General features: G+C 43.8%; 1 protein-coding gene across 1 annotated transcript; it reads right to left on the bottom strand.

The window, feature by feature from the left end:
* Window positions 1–2,204: 2,204 nt before the first annotated feature.
* Window positions 2,205–10,383, bottom strand: UBA52 (ubiquitin A-52 residue ribosomal protein fusion product 1). Its single transcript, XM_040322861.1, has 5 exons — window positions 10,282–10,383; window positions 6,544–6,666; window positions 5,229–5,315; window positions 5,044–5,146; window positions 2,205–2,354 (listed from the first exon to the last, which is right to left on the bottom strand). The coding sequence occupies exons 2-5, from the start codon at window positions 6,644–6,646 to the stop codon at window positions 2,261–2,263; spliced, it is 387 nt and encodes a 128-aa protein (XP_040178795.1). The 5' UTR covers window positions 6,647–6,666; window positions 10,282–10,383; the 3' UTR covers window positions 2,205–2,260.
* Window positions 10,384–14,110: the final 3,727 nt, after the last annotated feature.

Below are 14,110 nucleotides of genomic sequence, written 5' to 3'. Positions count from 1 at the left end.
TACAGGCAATAATCCTAGCCCTCCTCTGTAGCTCAAAAGATGCAACCTATAGAATTTTAAACGGGCTAACTTTACTGTTGTCTTAATTTAAAAAAAAAAAAAGGGATTTTTTTCCAAAAAAAGTGCACTTGCAAGACTGCTGCGCAAATACAGTGTGACAAAAAGTATTGCAATGACCGCCATTTTATTCTCTAGGATGTTAGAAAAAAATATATATAATGTTTGGGGTTTTATGTAATTTGAGCGAAAAAAGTTTTAGTCCTGTAAACGCCAAATATGAAAAACAGCCAAGGTCCTCAAGTGGTTAATCCTTTCAAAGTCCTCATTTTAATACTACTCAGGTCAGCACTTCCCCCTCCCTTTTCCCTCAGTGTGAAAGGTCTCTAAATGGATAAGTTCTCCTTTTGTACTAAGTTACAAATGCACCAGCTTTTTTATAAAACTTCAACAAAGCTTGCCAAAAGCTCCCTGTTCACACCGTGCAGATTCCATTCTGATCAACTCAGATTCCTTGCTGATTAGAGCGAAGCGGGCAGCTGAAACAGCCATGTCCATTCATTGTCTCCAGAATAGACAAAGACAGCACACGCTCTACTCAAAGGGTGGGTGAGCAGTCAACAGGCTCCGATTTCTGTTAATCCCCAACTACCTCCAATCTCCATCGGAAACAAGAGGACTTTGCCACCTTCCTTTTTAGCAGACATGATGGTAGGCGGGTGTAAACAGACAAGTCCATTTAAACCCACCTTTCCATGGAGGAACCAATGGACCTTCCAATCAGGTCTGCCTGAAAAACCATCAGGCAGACCTGATCACTTATGTGAAAGGTGGCTGTATGTTGCAATAAATCCATAAATTATTATCTGTGATAAGGAAAGCACGGTAAATAAGACCTCTTCCATGTTGGGAGTATATTGTGATACATCTTGAGACAATCTCACGATTCATTTACACTTTTCCAGCACACAAATCCGTCACAAGTTTTACCATTTGTTACATTGAATAAAACACCTATGGAGAATCAGCTGCCTAAAACCCTGCTTAGAGAAACAAGGTTGGGAATGCACTGAAGTATGACTAACAAGTGTGAACAAACATGTGGAACAGCTGTACCTGCTCTAGGCTAAATTGTCGGACGGCGTCAGCCAGTTCAATAGAAACCGGCTGACATTCAACCCGTGTACTGCAGCTAGTCCGGCAGGAGCCGGTGTTCCATCGAGAAGTGCCCACTATCAAATAGTGCCCGGGACAAGCTGCGCATGCGCAACAGCTGAGTTTACGATCAGCTGTTGACAGCTAAACGGTGCCTGAAGAAATTTCAGTCAGATTGTGCCTCGCGATGCCAATGTGAGGGGCAGATTTTGATGGGGAGGAAATTTTAACGATGGCGAAACAAATCTTTATCTGCCATTCTTCCTGGATGTTTACTCAACTGAAGGGCGGCTTTTTCTATAGCAGATAAAGATTTGTTTGGCAATTGTTAACATTTCCACCTACATCTTTGCAGCACTGCCCCATCATGTAAAAATCCACCCCTCACCAACTTGAACGTGCCTCATCAGCACAAAGCACGATCTGACTGAAAAATGTCTTCAGTCGCCTATTGTGCCCAGGCACCATCTAGCCGACACAACATCTAATCGTAAACTCGGCTATTGTGCCATTCCAAAAGGCGCATGCGCCGTTAGCCCTGGGCACCATTTAACACCGGCCAAACTGGATGACTGAAAAAGGTCTGCTGATTGGCTCCCGATCAGGGCTCTCAGCTAATGATTGGAGAGCGCTGACCAGACTGTTCTGTTTTGACAAGGACTTTCGCCAGAGCAGGAGAGATTGCTGTATCCACATCGCATTCTGAGCTGTGAGGTTTTGTTTTCCCGTTCAGCCCTGCTGTGTGCAATGGGCTTTAGAGGGGTAATCTCCTTTGATAATTGATGAGAAATGAACAAGTGGTGTTGAAGGGAATCTTTCATGCCGTGTGCACTGGCTGAATGCCTGGCTACCTCACATTTAGCCATTTTAGATGACAGATGATGGGTCATTAGGTGATTTAAGGTGCAAGCCTGCACCATAAAAAGAGTGGAGATTTAGATTCTTACAAAGGCCCAGGTCTGGCTTTCTTTAAAATGTTACTCTAACCACCTGGACTGCATTATGCTGGATGTTTGCACATTCTACTGACAAGTTTAATGAACACAACTAGAGCCTTTCAAATTTTATATTTTTATTTCTCAAAAATCAATACTAGTTGATAAATTGTTTATTTGAGCTTCTTCTTGGGACGCAGGTTGTTTGTGTGTCCACACTTCTTCTTGCGACAGTTTACAGCACGAGGATGAAGCCTAGCATAGCATCTAAAAGAGAACATAAAATGTATATCAGATGAAAATCACAGAAGCAACTTGCCAAATGTAAGACTACAAAATTAAAGAATGCATAATTACTATCACAGCTATTAGGTGCCATAAATGTGCTCGCCAATGCCAGCTTGTACAAAGGAGACCACCTATCTCCAATAGATTATTCAATTTTGTACTCTGGCAGCAGCTTAACGAGTTACGTAATAGTGTGCGACAGGGTCAGGGCATGATGCAAATAAGACTTTCATAGCATACCTACCAAGACTTCATAAATCATAACAAGAACACAAAAAAATGGGTGAAGCAATAGATGGCTTTTTAACAGCTAAATACAAAACAAATGGAATTACATGACCAAAATTATAGTGCCATTGTGGACATCTGAAAATGCCTGTCACGCTGATCCAAAAGAATCAAACGAAAGCGCCAACCCCCTGGTCAGTCATCCAGATACGAATTGCATTGTGATAAAACATTTCAATGCGATTAAAATAAAACAAATTTGACACCAAGCCCTTGTTCACATTGCAGCGCTCCGACAGGTCAAATCACATGACAAGACGCAGCCTATTCCTGGCAATGGCACCATGCAAATCGGTGCAATGACGACTTTTGCACCACCACACCAATTTGCAAAAGTACTTCCTGCACTACTTTTGCCGATTTCAGTGCGACTTGAATAGACATCTGTGCATGAAGACACACAGATGTCGATCAAGTTGGACTCAATGCGAGATGAAGTCCTTTCACGCGGGTGTTCAATTTGTCAGTTTTTCATCTAGCCGTTAACGGATGAAAAACGCATATCAATGAATCCCTATGGAAAAATGTATGTAAATGAAAAATCTATTTACACCTGCTTCCGTCAACATCCATTTTTTGGAATGGATCAAAGCCTATTTTTCTTTTGTTAAAAAAAAAAAAAAAAAAAAAATGGATGAAAAAAACCGGAAGTAAAAAGGACAGTTTTGCATTGGTAGAGACCCAATGAGAACGGATACGTTTTTGTTTTTTTTAAACACGCGACAACTGATGAAACAAATGGAACATTTGTGTGAAAGGAGCCATAGGCTCCTTTCACACAACGGACCCGATTGAACCATCTATTGCCTTCTATGAAGTGGCAGATGTCAATGGACATATGCCTTGACACCTGCCAACATCCGATCCAGTTTGCTTGAAACAGATGGGGGACCCGTTCCCCATGCGATTGGTGGATCAATGACAGTCGGATGGAAACGGACAGGTGGTATGCTTCACCTGCGGTGTTTATGTTGGTCCAGCAGTGCACCAACACCTTTGCAGCCATTGTGCTATATACTGGGTGTTTGGTGTGCTCCTGTACCTTGGAGGGGTGGCTCCCCTTCAGTTCACCTGCCCCTTTCTATCCATTTAAATGCATGTGCCTCCACTGTGGGGACGCTCATTGTTTAGTGTTGGGATCACAGGGTGCCTTGGCGCGGCTCTGTGGCTCACGCATGCGTTTGCAAATGCGTGCAGACAAAACCCCCGTTTTTAACGCATACTGTTAGACGGGTTAATTGGCTGTTCTGCAAGCTGGTCGGTAAGTAGGCTTGGTTTTTCCCTGGGCATTCCCCAGGTTTTTGTGGTTGCCTTTCAGTTACCATGCTGGCAGTGTGCACACAGCAAGTTGTTTATACAGGACATATGCAGCTTTTCGATATTAAATCCCACCCACCAAGAGTCCACATATGTGTACGGCTGGTGGAAAGCGGTTAAGTATTCAATCCTATACTGAGATCATCCCACATAATCACTCAAACATGTGGGTTCAGTGCATAGTTGGGGAGGGGGAAATAGAGGGTGGGGCTAGGAAATCAGGACAGGCCTCTTTCACGCAATCAGACCAATTGGATCCACCTGCTGTTTTTTCAGGCAGACATAATTGGACCACCCATTGTTCTCTATAGGGAGGCAAATATAAAAAACATGGGTCCGTTTACACCTGCCTGCATCCAGTAAAAGACAGACAGACATCCGTTCCCCATCCATCGGATGACAAGCAGATGGAAATGAACAGGTGGTCCATTTTCATCCAACCAGCCATAGAGAAAAGCAGGCAGTGTCCATGACCGATGTGCCTATGCACAGCGGACACTGGCCTGTCATCTGCAGGGATCAGACAGATCCGCTGCCAGAGTGTCTGAAAGGTGCTTTACTGACATCAAATGCAGTGTTGTACTGTGAAGAGGACACAAAATTGTGTTTGCGCTGACCTGCATTTTACAAGCGTGCTAAAATGAAAATAAACGTGCGTTAAAACATGCATAGGATGGATGGATAAAAGAGGACATTATGCCGCGTAGATTCCCAACACGTCACGCTTTAAAGTTGCACATGAAGGTGGAATGGCGCCAAACTACGATACTTAATCTCCATAGGCAACGCTTTAAAAAAGGTTTACAGGTTACCAGTTTAGAGTTGGTGCTAGAATTATTGCTCTTGCTAGAACGTTTGACGATACCGTACATGTGTGGTGCAAACATTGTTTACATACGTGGGCGTGACATACATAAGCGTTCGCTTCTGCATTAAATAAAAAAACAGATATAGCCATTTAAAGACCACAAAATCACATGACGTCATGCAACTATGCAAGTATTTAAAAAATATATATATTTTAGCAATGCAATTTAATCTACATAGGTCTAGAAAGACTTACTTGCGGCAAATCATCTTGTCACAGTTGTACTTCTGGGCAAGTTGCCTTAGGGAAGGCTCAATGATACCACCACGAAGACGCAACACCAAATGCAAGGTGGACTCTAAAATGTTAACATATTTTGATCAGATAGAAGTTGTAATAAAAACCATTTAAATATAGATCCATATAAAACTCAATCTCACCCTTCTGGATATTGTAGTCCGACAGTGTACGTCCATCTTCAAGCTGTTTGCCAGCAAAGATCAGACGCTGCTGGTCAGGAGGAATACCTGAAACATAAACCTTTAAATTAGACATGTCTTCCTTACTTACATACAGCGGGGCAACTAATAAGTTGTAAGGCAACACTACCATGTCTCGCACAGTTTTTCAAAGGAGCATACTATTTAAAGTGGTTGTAAACCCGAAAAAAAAACCTCTGCAAGACAAAGGCATAATGAGCTAGTATGCATTGCATACTAGCTCATTATGAAATACTTACCTTAGATCAAAGCTGTTGCAGCAGTCCCCTCACACCGCTGTGACCAGGGACATGTCTCCCCGGAGTTACATGACACCACTCCCGCGCACGTATGCCGCCGTTCACGGCACAGCTGCTGAAAATACAACACGAGTGGGCCGTTTCTTTACTGCGCATGTGCCGATGACCTCAGCGCAAGCGTATATATTAATCTCCTAAACTGCAGGTTTAGGAGATATTTGAAGTACCTACAGGTAAGCCTTATGATAGGCTTACCTGTAGGTACAAGTGGTGTAACTAGGTTTACAATCACTTTAAAGGATCTTAAGATTGGTGACCATACAGAAATACATTTCCACACATGGATGTCCAAATGTCAGACTTGCTCAGCTAATGTTGAAAATGGACATGTGTGGATCATGAGGAAACGAGGGACTGGGAGGAGGAGCCAATTAAACTGAGAACAGAGGTGGAGCCTATGTTAGACAGAAGAAACTCATGTACAATGAAGAAAGTAGTGGAAATTGATAATGGAATATAGGGATCAGTGGAATTGACACACAGGCGACCAGCATACACTGGGGTGCATACAAAGGAGGAAAATTAAGAAAATGGAATAGGTAGTCAGACCATAGGCAAACACTGGTCCATTGATAGAGGAAACGGACTTGAAGATGATCACGGCTCAAAAGGCAAAGTAAAAACTAGTTGTGGATCAACAGAGAATTAATCCATTAGAAATTAAATATGTCTAGGGGCATATTACCCCTCCCTCTAAATTTAATAAGGAAACTGTAGCTGGGTTCTACACATGGGGCTTATAATTGTTGCCACAAAGAATTGGTGCACCTTCAAAGGTTTAAAACGGCCACTGTGAAATTTATCTGAAAAGCAATCCACTAGTGCACATGTAAATGAGCCAAGCACAAGTGTTTTCATTCCACCGAGAAGTTTAATGTACCGTTAATGAATATTAAAAAGACTAAAGCTACAACCATGAACATTGCACAAGTTAACATTTCGTTCATGCTGCTTACCTTCCTTGTCCTGGATTTTGGCCTTAACATTTTCAATAGTGTCACTGGGTTCAACCTCTAGTGTGATTGTTTTCCCAGTAAGGGTTTTTACGAAGATCTGCATGTTGGCGCCTTCTTGCTTTCCTAGATATATATAATAAAAAATAAAAACACATTTAAGACTTATGTAGTAATAAAACCACTTAAACGGCATCACAAAATTGGGCTATAACTGCATATGTAATTCCTTCATATTAAAGCTGAACTTCAAGCATTTTATTTCCACAATAAGATCATGCCCGATGAACAGCTTCTCCCTGGCCCTTTTCTGTTACGCCAAAAAAGATATAAAAAAGGTAATTGTTGCCGTGAGCCGAGTTCTGCTTTATTTGCATTTTACATACACTGGTCTGCCTTGGATCAATATAAGCATACATATTTTAAACCTGAGGGGGTAGCCATCACTGTACTGCGATTGCTACAATCTTCCTGGTACTATGCGAGCAGCTTTTCTGCATACAGCCTGCACTGTTCTGCATAAGGCTGGCCTATGTAGTCCAATCCAATAGAAGAGCTACTGTAGCTCAAATTGCTGAAAAAGCTAATGTTGGTCCCAATATAAAGGGGTCAGAACACGGCGTATAGCAGTTTGTTGTGTATGGGACTCATAGCTACAGACCAGTCAGTGTGCCATGCTGACCCATGTCTACAGCCAAAAGCTCCTACAATGGGCTTGTGAGCAATAAAAATGGATCATGGAGCAATGGAAGAGTGCGCGTATGCATCGATGATGGCAGCATATATAGTAAATATCTCCTAAACTGTGCAAGTTTAGGGAATATTTACAGTACCTACAAGCAAGCCTTACTATATATAGGCTTACTTGTAGGTACAATTGAGGATGACTTTACTTCCTTTTTAAAGGATAAGTTCCCCTTTAGGGACATGTTCCCACTGCTGCAGCGTCTCCTGGTTTCTCCACCTGTAGTGACAGCGAGTCAGGGATCTTCTTGTAGGCCTAGTAGTTCTCCAATAACTACCAGAGCACTGTGGACAGCTCCAAGTCACATATGCAATTAGCGGACCTCCAGCTGTTACAAACCTACAAGTCCCATCATGCCTCTGGGTGTCAAGTATTGTGGCTGTCAGAGTCTTGCTATGCCTCATGGGACTTGTAGTTCTGCAACAGCTGGAGGTCCGCTAATTGCATATACCTGCTCCAAGTAGTTCATTGTTTCTTGCTGTCAGTATATCCAAAATTTCAACCAAAATACTGTGCTTGTGATACAAAAGCCCTACGTTTAAAAGCAGCACCATTAAGTGCCGGTTCACACTACAGCGACTTGGGATCTGACTTGTCAGACCCCAAGTCGCTGGACATAAGAAATTCCATTAAAGTGAATAGAGCAGTCTTAATACACACTACTGAAGTCACTCCGACTTCGGAAAAGGTTCCTGTACTACTTCAATCCGACTTCTAGGCAACTTGTACCCATTGATTTCAATGGAAGTCGCCTCAGAAGTGGATGTTCACCCGGAAATGTTAATTTTTAACATTAGATTGAGGCTCATTTTGTCTAGAGGAATCGGCTAGTTTTTTTTAAAATCAAAGCTGTACTTACCGTTTTAGAGAGCGATCTTCTCCGCCGCTTACGGGTATGGGCTGCGGGTCTGGGCGTTCCTATTTGATCGTCAGGCTTCCGACGGTCGCATCCATCGCGTCACGATTTTTCGAAAGTAGCCGAACGTCGGTGCGCAGGCACCATATAGAGCCGCACCGACGGTCGGCTACTTTCGGCTACTCGTAACGCGATGGATGCGACCGTCGGAAGCCTGTCAATCAAGAAGGAACACCCAGTCCCGAAGACCATACCCGGAAGCGGCGGAGAAGATCGCTCTCTAAAACGGTAAGTACAGCTTCGATTTATAAAAAGAAAACTAGCCGATTCCCCTTGACAAAATGAGCATCAATCTAAGGTTAAAAAAAAAAACTTCGGGTGAACTCCCGCTTTAACTGAAGCAACTTTACAGGAAAATAAAATAGTTTACTCAGGCAAACCCCTCCCTCCCACAGAGCTGATTATTCTGTGATTGGCCACAAAGTCGCCTGTCCTGGAGGCAACTTCAAGTCCCGCTGAAGTCGCCTTGCAAAGTCGCACTGCAAGTCGGGTTGCCCCTGTGTGAACCGGCACTAATGCGAGAGGTTTTCACAACAAATAGTTTACAGAAAAAAAGTGTACCTGCCTGTACAAGGTAAAGGAAGAAAGATACACTAACTGTCTGCAGGAGTCCTGCATAGCACACACAAGCTACTGATCATGAGTGCAATGCTTTCCAGGCTCCTAGCATTTAAAAAAAAAAAAAAGACTTTTTTTACCTGTTTTACATTTTTTGGTTTTCTTTACCAAGGTGAACTTATCCTTTAGCCCCCATTCACATCAGCTTGATTTGACATGTCAAATCGCAGCCCATCAGCCGGCAACAGCACTGTCCCAATCGGTGCAACGCTGACCTTGCAGAGCCGTGCCGATTGGCGAAAGCAGCTCCGGCACTACTTTTGGGGCAATGGCAATAGACATCTGTGCCTGAACCCATAAAGATCTCTCTCAAACCCTCCCCACAAAACACGCACTGAAGTTACGGTTTGAAATCGTGCACTATCAAAACCGCCTTTAGTGTGAACGAGGGCTCAAAGGACCTGCTACTAACAGCTTGGTGCCGGATACTACCACATACCTCCAGAGGTCTAGTGGTGCTTAAGGGGACAGGGCTGTTTCAGCAGTAAGGCTCCGTTCACACTGCCACGACTTCAGGGAATGCCTGTGTAAACCTAAGGTCTATGGACCTCAAATCGCATCAAAGTCAGACCAAAGTAGTGCAGTGACTACTTTGAAGTCACACAGATATGAATGGTACTCATTGGAAGTCGCAGGGTACGACTTGTAATGCAACTTTGCAGTCCCAAGTCACAGGACAAGTCAAGCTAGCGTGAAAGGGGCCTAAAAGGGATCTACATATTACCATAGTTATCAAAAGATTGAGAAAATGAATATATATATATATATATATACCCATCACACACCTTTTTAAATATATATATATATATATATATATATATATATATATATATATATATATATATATATATATATATATATATATATATATATATAATTTTTGTTTGTCTTTTTAGCAGCTGCTGTAAAACGTATCTCTTTACATCAGTTTGATCATTATTCCAGCAGCTTGCCAAGATACATTGATTATAGCCAGGTTCACATGGGCAGTCTATGAAAAGCTACTCAAAGTGATATTTATTCCCCCCATAACATTACATTCATGATGAAGCAGGCTTTCAGCTGGAGGTTGTGTCATGGTCTCACTGACTTCAGGGAACAAGTCTGACGGGTAAGTGCCCCCTGTCACCTCAACCAGCAGAGTTACTGCTTCACTCCCAAAACATACAAGAACTAGTAAGTAAAGTTACAATGGTGACATCCACACTGGCTCTTATGGGCCAGATACGGCCCGTACAGATCAGTAAGGGATCCCCGGGATGCATTATGAAGCAGGCCGGCGCCATGTGCGGGGGGATGAGGCCCTGAGTTCCGCCAGTACTGGGAGCAGATCGGCCTCCTCTCCGAAGCTCTCACCTCCCCCCCGGCCTCTACTAGACGGCTCAGACAATTAAGCCACCCAGTACAGGGAGCAACACAACCCGCGATCCCCGCTCCGCCACCCCGCTCTCCTCACACCTACCCGCACGGCAGCCGGAGTAAAAGAGGAAAGGACTGAACGGAAGTGCGCTGACGTTATCACACCAGATCCTTAGGGCGGGGCATTGGAGTGTGAGCAGCGTCACCAACTCCTCATCGGCCATCTTTGTTATGGGCAAAAGGGATTGCAGCCATCACTTTGTATTGGTAGTATTCTGTGACATTTCTTCCCTACGTTACTTTTAGCATTCCTGACCAATGCAATAACCCTGTTTTTCCAAGATTTATAGTCAGACATTAAAGCGGGGGTTCACCCAAAAATAAATTTTTAACATTACATTCAGCCGAGTTGTCCTAATGACAAATCGGCTGTTTTTATTTTTTTTTTCCCCGTACATACCGTATTTTCACCGCCGCTTCCGGGTATGTCTTCTGCGGGACTGGGCGTTCCTAATTGATTGACAGGCTTCCGACCGTCGCTAGGGTTGCCAACTCATCCCTTTAAAACAGAACACATATTAATTACACAGGTTCTGAGGCTAATTTAATGCAAATAAGGCACCAAGTGAGTTTAATTACCTCCTTAATCAGCCACAGAACCTGTGTAATTAATATGTGTTCTGTTTTAAAGGGATGAGTTGGCAACCCTAACCGTCGCATACAGCGCGTCACGAGTTGCCGAAAGAAGCCGAACATCAGTGCGGCTCTATACGGCGCCTGCGCACCGACGTTCGGCTTCTTTCGGCAACTCGTGACGCGCTGTATGCGACGGTCGGAAGCCTGTCAATCAATTAGGAACGCCCAGTCCCGCAGAAGACATACCCAGAAGCGGCGGTGAAAATACGGTATGTACGGGGGAAAAAAACAAAAAACAGCTGATTGTCATTAGGACAACTCGGCTGAATGTAATGTTAAAAATTAATTTTTTGGGTGAGCCTCCACTTTAAGGGTGAAGTAAACCTATATATAAAATGCTCAGTGTAGCTTTGTATACTGTTTTTTTTTCCTGTCTTGATGCCAAAAGTTCAATAAAAAATATATATATAAAAAAAAGAAAGGCTCAATTCAGATATCTATAGCACCAGGCCTTCTACAAAAAAAAAAAAACACATTGGGAGAATTAAAAAAAGCACTTGTAGCACTTTGCAGGTCGTTTAAAAAGTGCTAACCTAACATAGGAAAGCCTTGGCACAGTTTTCTTGAAGTGGAGCCCCACCCAAAAGGGGAGGTTATGTCTAAGCGCTGATATTTGTGCGAAACGCATCTATTTCTTTTTCTCTCCTGCTCCATCTGTCAACCACTTGTCATATGAAGCTTCAATAAAAAGATTTTTGGAAGCTCAGCCGTCCGGAATTATTTCTTCACGGGAAACGGAACTTGTCGCACATTTGGCACCTTTGGGGGGGGAGGGGGCATTTACCTGGTTTTGACATGTATCCACTCCCCCTTTCGGCTGAGTTTGACACCGAGAACTCAGCTAAAGGTTTGACCCCCTTTTCCCTGCAGCCGGCCCATTTAGGTCTCTTGCACACAATACTCCTGTTTGAGCAGAATACTTTTGCAGACTTTTTTTGTATGTATGTGCGCGTATTTTCGCGCATATGTGTGTAGTATCCTGGAGTTTAGGCAGGGTTTCTCCTCACAAATTTACTTGCCAGGAGTAGTTATCCTGGTTGATTGCTAGAGATCTATTGATTTCTCCCTAAGTTTGGCCTTGTTGCACTTTTCTTTTCTACCACAAGGTGGCCGGGTACTTGGTGGTACTAGATACGAAGAGGGCAACGCAAGGTCAGGTTATGGGAATATGGGGTATCTCAGCCAATGGGTAGAGGTTTTCGTGAATCCCTTGGCCTGCTGGGAGAGCCTATATATTTGGGTGGAGTCAGGTGATCTATGTTCTGTACCACCTGGACAGCTGTCTGGGTGGACTTGTGTTGTATTGCCCAGGCTGCTAGGGCGAAGATTGGGCCTATCCTGGGCACAGTTGAATGCTTGGCTGTCTGAGGGCCTATCCAGAAGCAGCGTAGGGTTGGGACTGCAGCTTGCAGTCCAACCAAAAGCGACGGTTCTGTTGGCCTGAGAACCTGTCGTGGTCAGAGGTAGAGGGGAAGCTGTCGCCAGTAAGGGACTATCAGCCTTATTACCAGGGACCACGGTGAGTAACCAGAGCAGTATTCTCACCAAATGGGGATGGTGAAGAATCTGGAAACTTCAGAGGAAATCAAGTCAGGGATCCAGCCAGCGGAGGTGACGCTTGCAGAGCAATACTGTGTGTCAAGCCAGGGAGCAGGCAGGCCAGTGGGGTGAAACTTGAGAGGTATCTAGAGTAGGGTGACCAGACATCCCCAGTTTCTGGGGACAGTCCCCGGATTGAGGACACTGTCCCCGGATCAAGTCTGTCCCTGGTTTTATCCCCGGATTGAATTTGAACAGGGCCTGGGGCAAATTCAAAGCCAGTCAGTGCAGAATTAAAAAATATATATTCTGAATTACACACCCCTGCTCCCCCCAACCTACTAGCTTAGGGGGTGTATTTTTTCCATTATCTGTGCCCCTTTCTGATGATCATGTGCAAGTCTGTCCCCGAATTGGAATTGAACAGGGCTGGGGCAATTTCAAAGACAGTCAGTGCAGAATTAATAAAAATATAATCTGAATTACTCCCCCCCCCCCCCCCGCTCCGCTGCTCCTACCTGCTTAGCGGGGTCTATGTTTTTCCATTATCTGTGCCTTTTTCTGGTGATCATGTGCTAGTCGGAGTGGAGGGAAAATTTCTTCAGTTTCAGGCGCATGCCCATTCAGCTCCGCTCACATATTCTTTTGCCTTGGCTCAAGTCCCGGCCAGCCGCCTGCCTGCTTATCTCCTTGCCTCCCTTGGTGGAGGGATCTTCCTCCGCTCCCCACCCAGTAGTAGCCGGGGGCCCAAAGAGTAAGACTTGACAGGCTGTGAGGCGGGTGGCGATGGGCAGAGAGTCGCCGATTGCTGCCATTACTAGTAAAAAAAAAAAAATGTCCCCGGATTTTATTTTCAAAATCTGGTCACCTTAATCTAGAGTGCCAAGCTAGGGACCCAGCAGAGGAGCGGAGGTGACGCTTGAGGAAGATATCACCGTGAAGATTGGAGGAGCTCAAGGGATTCAGTGGCAGTGAATTATCTGGTCTAGTGAGAGACCGGGAGCTCAGTGTATTAACCACTTAAGCCCCGGACCAATATGCAGCCTAAAGACCCAAGGTGTTTTTACAGTTCGGGACTGCGTCGCTTTAACAGACAATTGCGCGGTCGTGCGACGTGGCTCCCAAACAAAATTGGCGTCCTTTTTTCCCCACAAATAGAGCTTTCTTTTGGTGGTATTTGATCACATCTGCGGTTTTTAGTTTTTGCGCTATAAACAAAAATAGAGCGACAATTTTGAAAAAAAAGCAATATTTTTTACTTTTTGCTGTAATAAATTTCCCCCAAAAACATATATAAAAACATTTTTTTTCCTCAGTTTAGGCCGATACGTATTCTTCTACCTATTTTTAGTAAAAAAAATCGCAATAAGCGTTTATCGATTGGTTTGCGCAAAATTTATAGTGTTTACAAAATAGGGGATAGTTTTATTGCATTTTTATTATTTTTTTTTTTACTACTAATGGCGGCGATCAGCAATTTTTTTCGTGACTGCGACATTATGGCGGACACTTCGGACAATTTTGACACATTTTTGGGACCATTGTCATTTTCACAGCAAAAAATGCATTTAAATTGCATTCTTTATTGTGAAAATGACAGTTGCAGTTTGGGAGTTAACCACAGGTGGCGCTGTAGGAGTTAGGGTGCACCTAGTATGTGTTTACAACTGTTTGGGGGTGTGGCTGTAGGAATGACG

The sequence above is a fragment of the Rana temporaria genome, chromosome 1 (assembly GCF_905171775.1).
Source record: "Rana temporaria chromosome 1, aRanTem1.1, whole genome shotgun sequence".
In the NCBI taxonomy this organism is placed as follows: Eukaryota; Metazoa; Chordata; class Amphibia; order Anura; family Ranidae; genus Rana; species Rana temporaria.
This window is presented reverse-complemented; position numbering and strand designations above follow the sequence as displayed.